General features: G+C 40.6%; 1 protein-coding gene and 1 pseudogene across 1 annotated transcript; one reads left to right on the top strand and one right to left on the bottom strand.

The window, feature by feature from the left end:
- Positions 1-3,137: 3,137 nt before the first annotated feature.
- Positions 3,138-13,383, bottom strand: Zfp882 (zinc finger protein 882). Its single transcript, NM_001166645.1, has 3 exons — positions 13,251-13,383; positions 8,741-8,867; positions 3,138-8,528 (listed from the first exon to the last, which is right to left on the bottom strand). Exons 1-3 carry the CDS (start codon positions 13,251-13,253, stop codon positions 6,991-6,993), a joined length of 1,668 nt encoding a protein of 555 aa, NP_001160117.1. The 5' UTR covers positions 13,254-13,383; the 3' UTR covers positions 3,138-6,990.
- On the top strand, positions 4,000-4,920 carry Ccnb2-ps (cyclin B2, pseudogene; annotated as a pseudogene).
- Positions 13,384-15,879: the final 2,496 nt, after the last annotated feature.

The raw sequence follows: 15,879 nt of genomic DNA, 5'->3' as shown, positions 1-15,879 counted from the left end.
CAACCAACCAACCAACCAACAAAAAAGGCCTTAAAAGAAGGGGCAGGGGGCCAGGCGTGGTGGTGCACGCCTTTAATTCCAGCACTTGGGAGGCAGAGGCAGGCAGATTTCTGAGTTCGAGGCCAGACTGGTCTACAAAGTGAGTTCCAGGACAGCCAGAGCTATACAGGGAAACCTTGTCTCGAGAAAAAAAAAAAAAAAAAAAAAGAAGGGGCAGGCTTCCATTCGAAGCCTGGCAGGCGGGTCTGGGAGGAGGTGATGTGGGGAAGGAGGTAGAGGAGATGAGGGGCAGGCAGAGGTGGACAGACTAACCTTGAGAAGGGGAGGGGAGAGCAGAAGAGCCTGAGATACAGCTTTCATTGTCTGGACCAAATCCCAGAGCTATCTATCTTCCTAAGGTGTCTCAGACTACTCCCCAGAACAAATAAAAAGGTCTGATTTTTTAAAAAATTACCTTTTAGGGGGCAGGAACTTTCATATCACTTGATATGTTTCAGCATAGTGTACCTGAACGGGAGCAAGGACGAGCCAGGTACTATTGAGAACTGTCACAGCACAACACACTGCTTAACTCTGTCCAAGTGAGGGCTGCATAAAAGTTACGAGATTGGGCCTAAAGGAGCAGGCTGGTAAAAACCAGCCACTTTGGCCCACCTTGAGGGCTGTTGGATCTCACAGAATCCCTGGACAAATGGCTGAGGTGCCTATTAATAGATAAAGCAGCCTCTGGTCAACTCTCCCAGCACTTCTCACCTTACTCCCTACCCTAAACCTCCACTGCCTGAGGCTGGGCTTCCTTTCCCCCAGCCTCTGATCCTGTTATCTTTTATTTCCTGGATCTCTCTTGGTCCTCTTTCCCCATTCTCTCCTCCCCTGCTTTCGGCAACCTCTCCTCTCATGGTCCGGTTCAGTCTGGACGCTTCTAGATTTCTTTGGCTGTATTGTTTCTCCTGTCTACAATGAACCTCTTCAACCATACCAAACAGCCTTCATGTCAAAAATTTTCATTCAGGGAGTAACCATTTCAGAACGCAGTGTTTTGGAGATGCCAGTACCATGAGATGACCACCAAGAGCAGCAGCAGCAGTGGAGTACAGGCATCTGGAGCCTAGAGGACGACGCGTGTGCTACAAAGGGCATGGCTGGAGAAGTGACCCAAGTCCTTGGAGGAGCCCAGAAGATGGTGAGTTGAATCCCAGACATTGGAGGGTTGGAGATTGATTTTTGCTTTTGATTGTGACTGTGCTCTGATATTTTCCCTCTTGAAGGAAGAAACTGTTTTAGTGGAGTCCACAGTTACGAGACTTTTAATTGTAAAAAGACTTTGGATTTTAAAAGAGATGGATATTTTAAAGAGATTGAAAATTTAAGAATATGTAAAGACTGTGGGACTTTTAAAGTTATTTAGACCTTGGGGATGAGTAAGAATGTAAGGGTTGAGGCTTACTAGTGATGTATTTGTGTGTCAAGTTGACAAGGGGTCAATTGTACTGGCTAGTTTTGTGTCAACTTGACACAGCTGGAGTTATCACAGAGAAAGGAGCTTCAGTTGAGGAGATGTCTCCATGAGACCCAACTGTAAGGCATTTTCTCAATTAGTGATCAAGGGGGAAAGGCCCCTTGTGGGTGGGACCATCTCTGGGCTGGTAGTCTTGGGTTCTATAAGAGAGCAGGCTGAGCAAGCCAGGGGAGGCAAGCCAGTAAAGAACATCCCTCCATGGCCTCTGCATCAGCTCCTGCTTTCTGACCTGCTTGAGTTCCAGTCCTGACTTCCTTTGGTGATGAACAGCAGTATGGAAGTGTAAGCTGAATAAACCCTTTCCTCCCCAACTTGCTTCTTGATCATGATGTTTGTGCAGGAATAGAAATCCTGACTAAGACTCTTTCCAGAGTGAACACTACTTCTTGCTGTATGGTGGACCCTTTCAGCCTCTATAACCAGCCTCACAGAAATGAAGATATTTAAGTGACATGTGTGTTATAATCTACCAGACTAATGAAATGATGAACCTTAAGAAATAGCAATTTCCCCAAGAATCTTAAATTTGGAGAACAAAAAGGTGTCAGTCAGAAGGGGATTTATGACTTATAAGTTTACTTTTCAGGACTAGGCTGAAGTCCAGACAATAATAGGTCAATGGTGGGTAGGACCAACCTAGACTGAGACTGCCTAGTTGTCATAGGGTAGCTTCAGTTGTCAATTTGACACCCCTGAGAAGAGGAAATGTCAACTGAGCAATTGGGCATGTCATGTCTATCATTTTCTTGCTAACTAATGTAGGAGGGCCCAATCCACTGTGGGTAGTACCATCTCTAGGCATCTTTCTTGTCTTTAGAATCCAGAATTAAAACATCTTTCCTTATGTGTGTGGTATGTGCTTATATGGCTGCACACTTGTGGGTGCATAGAAGCCAGAGGAGGACATCAGGTGTCATTCTCTTTCTCCATCTTTTTCTCCTGAGAAAGGGTTTCACTAAATCTAGAGAGAGGGGGCAGACAGGAAGCCCAGTCATCTTCTGGGTCTGGCCCTCTCTACTGACATCACCAGTGTTTGTGGCTAAGATCAGCTTTTTTATGTGGGTGCTGGGAACCAAACTCAAGCCTCATATATATGTAATGCAAGCACTCAACTTCACTGTGCCCCTCCTTCCCCAGGCAAGAGGACTTTCATACGTAAACAGAATCACATGTAGACTAAAGGCTTATATGAACTGACTGTAATATTAAAAGATGACTAATTGATATCACATTTGCTAATTAGCATTACAGATTTATCATCCATCGTTGTGTTTATGTGTGCCAGTGCTGAGAACACTAGCTGACGTTAGGCCAACAATGAAAGCTTTTTTTTTTTTTTTTTTTTCCGAGACAGGGTTTCTCTGTGTAGCTCTGGCTGTCCTGGAACTCACTCTGTAGACCAGGCTGGCCTCAAACTCAGAAATCCACCTGCCTCTGCCTCCCAAGTGCTGGGATTAAAGGCATGCCCCACCACGCCCGGCCGAAAGCTTTCTTTACACAGTGAGTTTCCACCAAGATTGATACACGCCTCAGCTTCTGTATGGTGTCACCTGCTAATACCTACTTTTCTTGATAGCTCTGAGTGGGTGTTTCAACCTTGATTCACCAACTCTCGTCTCAAAAATAGAAGTACTTTTATTTGCAAATAGTATGTTCTACATCTACACTATGATTAGAGCAGCTACATGGTTTGTGCTTGCTTCTATGCTCCTACTTTACAACACTGTCAAGCAAGAGATGTTTGGAAATTACTTCTGTGCAGTGAGACCTTTACTGCACTTCAGAGCTATGCAGGACCCTTTGTAGGGTTCTACTATGGCAATTTACCTAAACATTACCTACAGACGCAACATCAGGGATGATTATTAGCCTAGCTCTTAGTTCAGGGAGAGACATAGTGTCAAGGGATTAAGGCAAAAAGTGGGGCAGAAGGACATCCTCCTCTGGCCTCCAAAGGAACACAGGCACAGACATCTACGGATATACCACACCCACTGTGCTTACACATGCTACACATACACAAAATAATAAAATAAAATGATATTTCTGATGAACAGATCAGATATGGTATGTAGATAGATTCATTACTGTAATCTGTTACATTTGATGTGATCATTGCTTAAACCAGTGGGATGTATCTTTTGGTAAGAAAAGTGAAGGGAAAACTATGATAAAAAGCTGTAACGTAAATACGGTAAAATTTACATAGGAATAGAGCATTAATTAGTAAGATCCCACTACATAAGGAATTATTGCCCATTATTGCATTTGGGCAATAATGACTCTGATGAAAGGAAAATTTTGAAAAATGTGAAGTTGATCTTTTATGGTTATTTTGCAGGTAGGTTGTCAATATTTATAAAAAAAATTACACACACACATATATACTGCTGAAAATAGTTAAAACTATAAAATATGCACAGAATTCTTATTTGGAGAAAATATTAAAAGTCAAAAACAAAACAACTGGTGGTGCTGTGGACCAGAGTGGCTATGCCTCATCTACACTTTCCAGGGTGGTCCTCATGTTGCTACTCTGATGCCCAAAGGTGTACAGTGATTTGAAGAATATTGATACAGGAGTTAATCCTAAAGCTATATGACTAAGCAGCAGGCAGTTTTAGAAGAAACTGGAAATAAAGTTGGTCTAAGTCCATTCCAAGTTTAGGCTTCTACAGGAAACTCCATACATGTGCATTGCCATCATGGACCAGTTCCTACATGTTCAGCTGCTCTGCGGGAAGAAGCTGCAGCTGGTTAGGATCACAGCTCTGCTTTTGGCTTCCAAATATGATGCTTTCTCTGAGTACTGAAGACTTTGTTTATATCTTAGACAATGCTTACTCCAGTTTCCAAATCTGAGAAATGGAAACTAATTTTGAAAGAGTTGAATTTGGAGTTGGGCTGGACTTCACCATTCTACTTCTTAAGGTGAGCCTCAAATGCCAGGGAGGTCGATGTTGAACAACACACTTTAGCCAAGTATCTGATGGAGCTGACACTCCTGCTGCAGCTGCTGCTTCCTGTCTGTCTCGGGTGGTGCTGGGCCAAGGAAAACGCAATTTAAAGCAGCAGTATTACACAGGATACATGGAGAGTGAAGCACTGGAAGTCATGAAGCACTTGGCCAAGAACGTTGTGAAAGTCAATGAAAATCTCACCAAGTTCATTACTGTCAAGTATGCCAGCAGCAGACTCCTGAAGGTCAGGATCCCTCACCTGAACTCCAAAACTATCAAAGACCTGGCTTCCCCTCTGATGGGCAGGACCTAGCCAGTGGGACTTCTATTCTGCACTTCTTAGATTTTTGTATATACTTTATCTAGTTTATGTCACAAAACCTCTTCTCAGACTAATTTTCTAACTGTGTATTTGAGAAAAAATAAAGTTATTGATTTTCTCAAGGCAAAGAAAGTGAAAAATAATTAAATCCACTTTAAAAGTCATTTGTGCCAGGCGTGGTGGCGCACGCCTTTAATCCCAGCACTTGGGAGGCAGAGGCAGGCAGATTTCTGAGTTCGAGGCTAGCCTGGTCTACAAAGTGAGTTCTAGGACAGTCAAGGCTACACAGAGAAAGCCTGTCTCGAATAACCAAAAAAAAAAGTCATTTGTTCTGAATATATATATTCCATGACAAGAGTCTAGTAGAGAAATCCAGACTATTAATTGCCTTTTGTGAGTGCACCTAGCTTGCATGAGTGGAAGCCAGAGGACATCATCAAGCATCCTCTTCTACTGCCTCTGCATCTTCGCTGTGGCATAGTCTTGCACTAGTCTTGGAGCTTGTCAGCAGGTCGCAGTAATCTTCCAGCACCATCCCCACTTTCAACAATGATGTTGCAGGCATGTTTTGGCTACATGTGGCTGTTTCCATGGGTACTGGGGCTATGACCTCAGTCCTGATGGTTTCCCATTGAGTCACTTTCCCAGCCCAATTAAACATTTTTATAGGTTCATTAGACACAATTATTTAAAAAATACACAAAAATTAAAACTGTTCACATATTAGAAAGACATTTCAAGTCAATGTTTAAATTAATTTACTAACAGTGAAACTATAGATTAAGCACATGCAACTATTTAAGTAAATCTTATTAAATAATTTCACTAGAACATTTATTTTCTTTTTATTTTATTATTATTATTATTATTATTATTATTATTATTATTATTATTATTATTATTATTTTGGTTTTTCAAGACGGGGTTTCTCTGTATAGCCCTGGCTGTCCTGGAACTAACTCACTCTGTAGACCAGGGTGGCCTCGAACTCAGAAATCCTCCTGCCTCTGCCTCCCAAGTGCTGGGATTAAAGGTGTGCACCACCACACCCAGAGAACATTTATTTTCAAGAATAAAATGAGCACACTGTATTATTCAGATCTACCTACAAATGTGCCACTGACAAACCCTCCTCTAAACTGTGCAATCTCTAAAGCATTCTACACGAATTATTTTATACCAGGCTCTTCACATTAGTTGTGTTAACAGAATCGTATTGCATCAGACTTTGACATTATATGCTACAAAAGGCAATTCTACCAAATGTATAAGGTTTTGACTGTGTATTTTGATATACTGGACAACTGAAGACTTGCAGGTTTCTTCTAATGGAGGTTCTTGATATGGTGTGTTCTTTCATGTGTGTGGTGTGCATGATTGTGTGGATGAGTGTTCATATGTGTGGGTACACACTGTACTTGCACATAGAGGCCAGAGATTGATGTAATGACAAGAGCCTAGTAGGAAAATCCAGACTTTTGTGTGTTGGGTGTCTTCCTTAATCATTCTCCACTTTAGTTTTTGAGAACTCTCTTATTGGACCTGAACTGACTTGATGCCCAAAGTTGTCCAGTGATTTGAAGAATGTTGATGCAGGAGTTAATCCTAAAGCTAAGAGCCATGTGACTAATCAGTGGGCAGTTTTAGAAGAAACTGGAAATAAAGTTGGTCTAAGTCCATTCCAAGTTTAGGCTTCTACAGGAAACTCCATACATGTGCATTGCCATCATGGACCAGCTAACCAGCAAGCCTCAGGGTCTCTTGTCTCTGCCTCCCTAGCACTGGACACAGGGGTATGCCATCATGTCTGGCTTTTATATGGGTGCTGAGGATTTAAACCCAGGATCTCATGCTTCTATGGCAAGGACTATACAAACTGAGACATCTCCTCATCTCCATAGTGGTTTCTGAGAAGTGAACTGAGACAAGTAGAGATAATCTCACATGCTTTGCATCGATACAAGTTAAATTCATTATACCATCATGTTTGCTAGAGAGATCTGGAGCGTTCCTTTAGTTTATATTTAGAGATAAGTTTCCACTGTGTCCCCATTCATTTTTTTTAAGGGAACCAGAACATGCTAAGGCTTATTCACATAGCTTATATCCGTATAGTTTGTTTGTTTGTTTTTCTTTTGAGTTAATGAAATTAAAACTTATTCAAAGAGGAGAAGGTCTTCCAACGTGGCTTACACACAGTGCACTTTTTCATGGTATCTAAGGGAACCATGAGTACTGTAGGATTTCCCACATTGTTTACATACATACGGTTTCTCTCCAGTGTGAATTCTTTCATGGCATCGTAGGGAACTGTGATCAGTGAAGGCTTTTGCACAGAATTTACATACATATGGTTTCTCTCCTCTGTGGATTCTTTCATGGCGTTGAAGAGAACTGTGATAAGTGAAGGCGGTCCCACACAGCTTACACACATAGGGTTTCTCTGCACTGTGTATATTTTCATGGCAACGGAGAGAACTGTGATACATAAAGGCTTTCCCACACTGCTTACACACATAGGGTTTCTCCCCAGTATGAGTCCTTTCATGGCAATGAAGGGAACTGTGAAACGTGAAGGCTTTCCCACACACCCTGCATAGACAAGGTTTCAATCCACTATGTATCCGCTCGTGTTTTTTCAGTGCGCTGCTCAACACAAAGGCTTTCCCACACTGCTTACAGCCATAGGCCTTCTCTCCCCTGTGAATCTGTTCATGGTATCGAAGAGCATTGTGATGCATGAAGGCTTTCCCACACTGCTTACATGCATAGGGTTTCTCTCCACTGTGAATTCTTTCATGACACTTCAGAGAGCCCTGACGACTGAACGCTTTCCCACACAGCTTACATACATAAGGTTTCTCTCCACTATGAATCCTTTCATGACACTGAAGAGAACTGCAATCAATGAAGGCTTTCCCACATACCTTGCATTCATAGGGTTTCACTCCAGTATGAATTCGTTCATGTCTTCGCAAGGCACTAGAACAAGTGAATGTCTTCCCACATTGCTTGTATACATAGGGTTTCTCTAAACTATGAATCTTTTCATGGCACTGAAGGGAACAGTGATCACTGAAGGCTATCCCACACTGATTACATATGTATTTTATTCCATTGTGAGTTTGTTCATGACTTTCAACCTTCCTCAAAGAAGGAAAGACTTTCAGAAACTGCTTGCATTCATAGGGTTTCTCTCCACTATGGGTCCTTTCATGGCGACGAAGGCCACTGGAATAAGTGAAGGTTTTGCCACATTGCTTACATATATAAAGCTGTTCTCTGGTGTGAGTTCTTTTATGTGTCAAGAAAGAACTGGAAGAGTAAAAGGCTTTACCACATACTTTACATATATATGGCTCATCTCCATTATGTGTTATTATGTGCTGTTGAATACCAGCAAGAGTCAAAGAGTCTTTCCCACTTTGTTTTAAAACACAGGGCTGTTCCGTAGCATGCATTCTTTCATGCCCCTGAACAAAACTGTGTCTGCTAAAACTGTCTTCAGTTTGCTTATATTTGTAAGTTTTCTCTTCATTGTGAGTCTTCATATGTTCCAGAAAACTTTGGGGAGAACTAAAGAATTTCCCGCACTTCTTACATGTGCCTGGTTTCTCTGTGCATTCTTGACTCTCACATAGTTTATAGTCAGTCTGAACTGAAATGGGAGGAATTTTTCTTAAATTTTTAGAGCCATCTTCAAGGATCCAGTCTTCTTGCTTTTTTGCTAGAATGTAGATCCAGAAAAATCACTTTGAATTAATATAACACTATAGAAAAATACTAGATTCTAAGTAGGTTTCTGGTATAAGATCATGACTGGTTTATTCACCAAAATTTCTGTTATTGTACAAATCATGGAGCTTGTACAAATCTTGATCAGCAAAAATATTTTTTTTTTCTCTCATGGACTAAACAAGGCAGTGATCTTACCCTTACCTATGGCAGCCAAATTCCTGAAGGTTTCCTGCATCACATCTCTGTGTAGCCTCTTTTGGGAAGAATTCAGCAAAGCCCACTCCTCCGCAGTGAAGTTCACAGCCACATCCTCAAAAGATACAGACTCCTAAAAACACAGTATTTTCAGGAGGAAGGGTGAGACTCAGCATTGGAGAGCTAGACTCAATGCACAGGATGTTTACAGAATGCTGTGTTGTTTAAATGTTCAATCTAGGTAATGTTCATTAGAGTTCTACTTAATACTCCTTAACAATGTAACTCTAATGTGAGACTGCGACTTCATTATAAGGCAAAAGCAGATGCCTGTAATGCTGTTGGGTCATCCCAGTAAAGTGTACTGGTTCTGTTGCACCTGTCATAAAAAATTGTACTAGGCTAGGCATAGCAGCCCATACCTTTAATCCCAGCACTAGGGAGGCAAAGGTAGGAAGATCTCCTTGAGTTAAGGCCAGTCTTACATAGCATATTTCTGGCTCTGTCTTTCAAAACAAAACAAAACAACCCTCACTAGTTAGTATCTATAATAGAGTTAGCATCAGCTATCTGGAGACTAATCTTAAAAATAATTAAGAATGGGGCTTGGAAAAATGTTTGACTCTCAAATGAGAGATCCTGAGTTATACACCTCCAACCCCCACTAACCCATATACAATTGCTGGGCATGGTGGGACACCTTATAATGCCAGTACTGGGGAGGTGGGGACACGTGGATTCTTGGTACATAGTTGTTAGCCAATCTAGGACAATTGGTAGGCTTCAGGCAAAAAGCCTGATGGACAAGATTCCCAAGGGATGACATCCAAGGTGTCATTCCGATTTCCATATACATGCATGCAGAATGTACAAATGTGCATTTGTACTTGTGCAAACATATGCAACCATGTACATGCATTGAAAAAAAAAAACAACATCCCCTGGGGGTCTAGAACCTGGAAACTGGATGGATTTCACCAGCATACTCGTAGAGATGGGCTCAGTGTTCTAGTTTATGATAGCAATATACTACTTGTCTTTCTTTCCCGTTTTCTTTCTAAATGTCTGCAAGCTTCTGACATGCTTATCAAAAGGATCCTATTAGATCAGAAAGAAAATACAATCTAGAAGAATAGTCTCCAATAACCTGATATGACAGATAATATAGGACTATGACTTCATCTCCCAACTTCTTTCTTAGAAAATTGTGCACATCCTCTTTGACTGCACATAGAAAACTTTGGAAAGCTTGTACTTGGTATCTTATAGGCAATCTTAAATATTTTGAAAAAAAACTATGAAGAATAACCTACTTTGATAATGCAAAAAGATTTTATTTTTTTCTCTCAAAAATGCTAAGGGAAATATAAATGAGGGGAATGGCATTGCTAGAAGAGGATCAGATATATTGAGTTAATATAAGTATTTCTCAATATATCTTTATCCAGTTGACTACTAACCCAAAAGATATCTACATATAAATAAAGAGTATATCACATAAAGAATGTGAACTGAATGAGCTGAACATTTTTCAAAACAAGAGTACTGAGCAAAAATGTCTAAACAAAATAACGTTATGTGGCTTCATTACCCTGATATCACAAATAGATCACCCAGAAATAGAGACAGACAGACAGACAGATCAACTGAGGAACTTCAGAGTTAAACTGCATCATAGATCATGCACCTAACAGCCTTTTACTCCTTTTACTCTATCAAACAAGTGCAGAACACATGCTCTTCTCAGCATCAGATGAAAGCTTCTCCAAAATACATCACCTACTAGGTGATAAGGCATTAGTAAATCAAAATACATTTTAAAAAGCCAACTAACAGAGCAACCAACCAAACACACCCCCCCCAACCAAAAAACACTCTGAAATGCTTTCTTGCATTGTACAAGATCAAAAATAGTCAACTTGCAAAATACTTAATTTGGAAAAACTATTAAGAAATCTAAGTCCAGGAAGACAGCTTAGTTTTTATCCTGCTCGCCACCTAAACATAAAAAACTAATTTCTGATCCCTAGTGCTCACATACAAAGTTGGCCATGGTGGCACACACCAGTGATGGGTACTTAGAAGGCTTGTACTGTGAAACTATTAGAGGAAAACAAAAATGTAGCCAAACTGCTCTGTAAAATGTATATATGATAATAAACAGCTCTGTAGAATGTATATATGACAATAAACTGCTCTGTAGAATGTATATATGATAATAGAAATAAACGAAAGGAAATCTTTACTTGGAAACATGCTCACATTTTTCCCTTTCCCATGAATAGAAATCAAATTATATACTGAAATGGAAAAGGCAAAAATCAAGAATTCAAAATCGCATAACTGACCTCAGATGCAAGACAGTCTTTGATAATATTAAACACCATGTCATGATAAGAGCTCAGAATCTAGTAGGCACAGAAGAATCATACATTAACATAGTAAAGGTCTGTATGACAGACACACATTAGTAATAACATTCTAAATGAAGGGGGCAAAACCTGAATGCATTGTCTCAAAAACCATAAAAAAACCAAAACCCACTAAGTGACTATTCACTACTCTTCTTGAATATAATATTAAACTATTAGCCAGAGAATTATGCAAGCAAAGGCAATAACAGGTATATAAATCAGAAAGGAGGAAGTCAAACCATCTTTGTTTCAATACATAAAGAGGAAAACCCAAACCTGTTACTGTAGTGTACACCAGGAGTCCCAGTATGTGGGAGGCTAAGAAAGCAGGGTTAAGAGTTCCAGGTCAGCCAGGCGTACACAGTTATACTGTCTGTGTAAAAAGTAACAAACAAACAAACAAACAAACAAACAAACAAACAAAAAAGGTATAAACCGGGTGTGGTGGCGCACACTTTTAATCCCAGCATTCAGGAGGCAGAGGCAGGCAGATTTCTGAGTTCGAGGCCAGCCTGGTCTACAAAGTGAGTTCTAGGACAGCCAGGGCTATAGAGAGAAACCCTGTCTCGAAAAAACCAACCAACCAACCAACCAACCAACCAAACAAACAAAAGTAACACATATCTGAGAAAACTAAGGAGAGTCCAAAAGATTACACCAAAAAGGCTTATATTATAAAGTATTTAGCAAGGGTACAAAATCAACACACAATGCCAGTATATTTTCTCTCAGCAAGTAATGAACTATCTCAGAGATACACTGTTAGAAAGTCATAATGCCTATACACATAAACTAAAATGCCCAAATTAAATGATGATGAGAAAATGTTCTACAAAGGCAGCTTTAGGTCACTGAAGAAAAAAATAAAGAGAAAGAAAGAGAGGATTTGGAGTTGGGTGGGCAGAGAGGTGGAGAGATTGGGGAGGAGTTGGGGAGAGGAAAAGTGTAATCAGAATATATTGTGTGAATTTTTTTTCAATTAAAAAAAATAAAGAAATTAAACACGACACTAGAAAAGACTACCATGATCATGGATTAGGAGAATCAATATTGCTAAAATAATTCAAAGTTGTAATTCAGATTCAATGAAATTTCCATTAAATAATCACATTTTACACACAACTAGCAACAGTTCTTAAAATTGCTATGACAGTGCAACAGACCCGGGGGGAGCCCAAGATATCCTCAGCAAAAAAAGAGCACACTGTGCAGATCTGTAATGAAAATAAACAGAACAGAACAGAACAGAACAGAACAGAACAGAACGAAGCAAAACCCGACAGAGTAGTGTCATAAATATTGATGTACAGTCCATTGGAAAAGAGAAAATAAAAATAAGCCCATACGTTCAGCCAACTGATTCTCAACAAAGGTGCCAAAAATATATACCAGAGAAAGCACCAATAAAATAATGGTGTTAATGCTGGATTTCTACATGATGTTTGAAACTAGACTCTGATCCTAGAGAAAAACCAATTCACAAATTGTTCACTTGTTGCCTGAAAATGACTGGCTGCTCAGAAAAGACAAAACACTATTAAGCACGATCAAACCCGTACCTTAATACTGTTGACATATCCCTCCAAGCAAAGCCCTTCTCTTCTAGCCACCGCTTGACACGTTTCACACTTTTTATCTCGGGCCTTCTCCCTATTTCTAACAGTCCTTTCAAATAAAGTCATGTCTCAGCATTAAAGAAGTTGAATCCCTACAAACCGCCCAACTGCATCACAGATGGCCACACTCCTTGCACCCCCATGTTGCTCACGGGGACCTGTGGATCGCCCGGTCCAGTGAGTTTGGCAATGTGGGGACGGGCCTGGGAACCGAGGGATTTCAATTGTCAATCAAGCAGCAACAACAAAAGCATTTGGATGGAGAAGACATTCAAGGATTCCAGAATCCGCTTCCCATGGACCGGAAAGACTGGGAAATCAGGTTCTACTAGGCAAAACAAAGCAGCGGCACATCGCCCCCGCGCGGCTCCCGTACCGCCAACACAGCTGGCCGCGCAGTCCAGGAGTCGCGCGCGCAGCTGCAGTCTTTGCCGTGGTTCCCGTACCGAGGGACTCGCCTGCATTCCCCGCATCCCCGATGCTCACCATAGCTGAGCTCCGGACCTCAAGCAGCCTCACGCGGCTCCAGGGTGGAGCGGCCTGAGGTCCAGCGACCCCAAACTCCCTCAGCGGACTGGACTGAGAGAGCAGTGACAATGGCGTTGCCAGGAAGAAAGATGGCGGGTGAAGAACTTCCGCTCTGTTCTCCGGGCCTCCAGCGACCTGACTCTGATACTGGGTTTGACGGTCATGAGAAACCTGAAGCTGAACAGTTTGGCACTCAACTGAGAACAGAGTCGCAACTATGGTAGCACCAGAAAGAAAGATGGCGGTGATGCTCTTCCGCTTTGCCTGACCCCAGTCTTGATTGGATCACTTATCTCATAACTGTTTTGGGGAGGGTCAATGTTACACTGCAGGGTAGAACAATACAGCACTCCCTGAGCTGACCGTACAGTTTAGCGACTTTGGCACCAGAAAGAAAAATGGAGTTAAGGAACTTCCCACTGGTGCTCTTGACCCATACACAGAGCCCCTTGTGATGTTGTATGTTGTCAAAAGACCCTTACAAAGACCACAGAGACCGCCATCGTTGCAAAACGCATGAGGATTTTACTTGTCCAACATGTTGGGGAACACCCTCTCAGCACCAGGCCAGAGGAGAGATCCAGAACAAAGGAACACACTTTTTATTACCTTTGTAAGGGCCGGATCTAGGCACCAGGGTAGTTTGGCTTATTTTAATTGGTGTAGCCAATAACCTTTTTGGACATTGGTTGATTTGTATAGGGTGACTCTCATTTTGTCTGTCCTTGTGGTTTTTAGTGTAAGGCAGGGCAGGGGCATTGTTAATCTTGTTCTGGCAGCTGTAAGCTTAGTCATTTTGACCGTTAAAACTATGTTTCTATATTTGTTTAGCCAGCCAGCTTCTTTATCTGGCTCTGTACTTGGCCTGGTAGTACAGTTTGGAAAGTCCTTTTGAAGGGGGAAGGTACTAGGTAGTCTTGAATTTATTTTGGATATTACAGTGACACGATAAAGAATCCTTACCTAACTGGAACGAAAACAAGCACTCCAGAGTTAGCCATTTCCAGAACTGTCTAGTTTAAAATAAAAATGAGTGAATGAATGAATGAATGAATGAATAAATAGTGCAGAATTCTGTCAGACCTTCAAAGAGGAGCTAATACCAATTCTCTTCCACAAAATAGAAACAGAAGGAACACTACCTACTTCATTCTATGAAGCCACAGTTATGTTGATACCAAAACCACACAATGACTCAACAAGAAAGAGAACTTTAGACCAATTTCCCTTATGAATATTGATGTAAAAATACTCAATAAAATTCTTGCAAACTGAGTCCAAGAACACATCAAAACAATAACTCACCATGATCAAGTAGGCTTCATCCCAGGGATGCAGGGATGGTTCAACATGTGAAAATCCATCAATGTAATCCACTATATAAACAAAACTCAAAGAAAAAAAAAACACATGATGATCTCATTAGATGCTGAAAAAGCACTCAAGAAAATACAACACCTGTTCATGTTAAAAGTCTTGGAAAGATCAGGAATTCAAGGCCCATACCTAAACATAGTAAAAGCAGTATATAGCAAACCAATAGCCGACATCAAACTAAATGGAGAGAAACTTGAAGCAATCCCAGTAAAATCAGGAACTAGACAAGACTGTCCACTCTCTCCTTATCTATTCAATATAGTACTAGAAGTTCTAGCCAGAGCAACAAAAGGAGGTTAAAGAGATACAAATTTGAAAGCAAGAAGTCAGAATATCACTATTTGCAGAAGATAGTATACTTAAGTATGATAGTATACTTAAGTGACCCCAAAAATTCCACCAGATAATTCTTCAGCTGATAAACAACTTCAGCAAAGTTAGTTGCTGGATATAAAATTATCTCAAATCAGTAAACCTTCCTCTACTCAAAGGATAAACAGGCTAAAAAAGACATTAGGAAAATGACACCCTTCACAATAGTCACAAATAATATAAAATATCTTGGTGTGATTCTAACCATTCAATGGAAAGATCTGTATGACAAGAACTTCAAGTCTCCGAAGAAAGAAATCGAAGAACATCTCAGAAGATGGAAAGACCTCCCATGCTCATGGATTGGCAGGATTAACATAGTAAAAATGGCTATCTCACCAATAGCAATCAACAGATTCAATGCAATGCCTCATCAAAATTCCAACTCAATTCTTCACAGAGATAGAGCAATTCTCAAATTCACTTGGAACAACAACAACAACAACAACAACAACAAAAAACACAGGATAGAAAAAAAAAAACTATTCCAAACAATAGGAGAACATCTGAGAGAAATCACCATCCCTGACCTTAAGCTCTACTACAGAGCAATTGTAATAAAAACCTCATAATATTGCTACAGAGCTAGGCAAGAAGATCAATGGAATAGAGTTGAAGACCCAGAAATGAACCTACACACCTATGGTTAATTGATCTTTGACAAAGGAACTAAAACCATCCAAGGAGAAAAAGATACCCTTTTCAACAAATGGTGCTGGCTTAAATGGTGGTAGGCATGTAAAAAAAATGCAAATTGATTCATTTGTATCTCCTTGTACAAAGCTCAAGTCCAAGTAGATCAAAGACACATAAAACCAGATACACTGCTGGGGGTGTT

Source organism: Mus musculus, chromosome 8, assembly GCF_000001635.26.
Source record: "Mus musculus strain C57BL/6J chromosome 8, GRCm38.p6 C57BL/6J".
In the NCBI taxonomy this organism is placed as follows: domain Eukaryota; kingdom Metazoa; phylum Chordata; class Mammalia; order Rodentia; family Muridae; genus Mus; species Mus musculus.
Note: the sequence above shows the minus strand (reverse complement) of the source record. Positions and strands in the feature narration are given on the sequence as shown.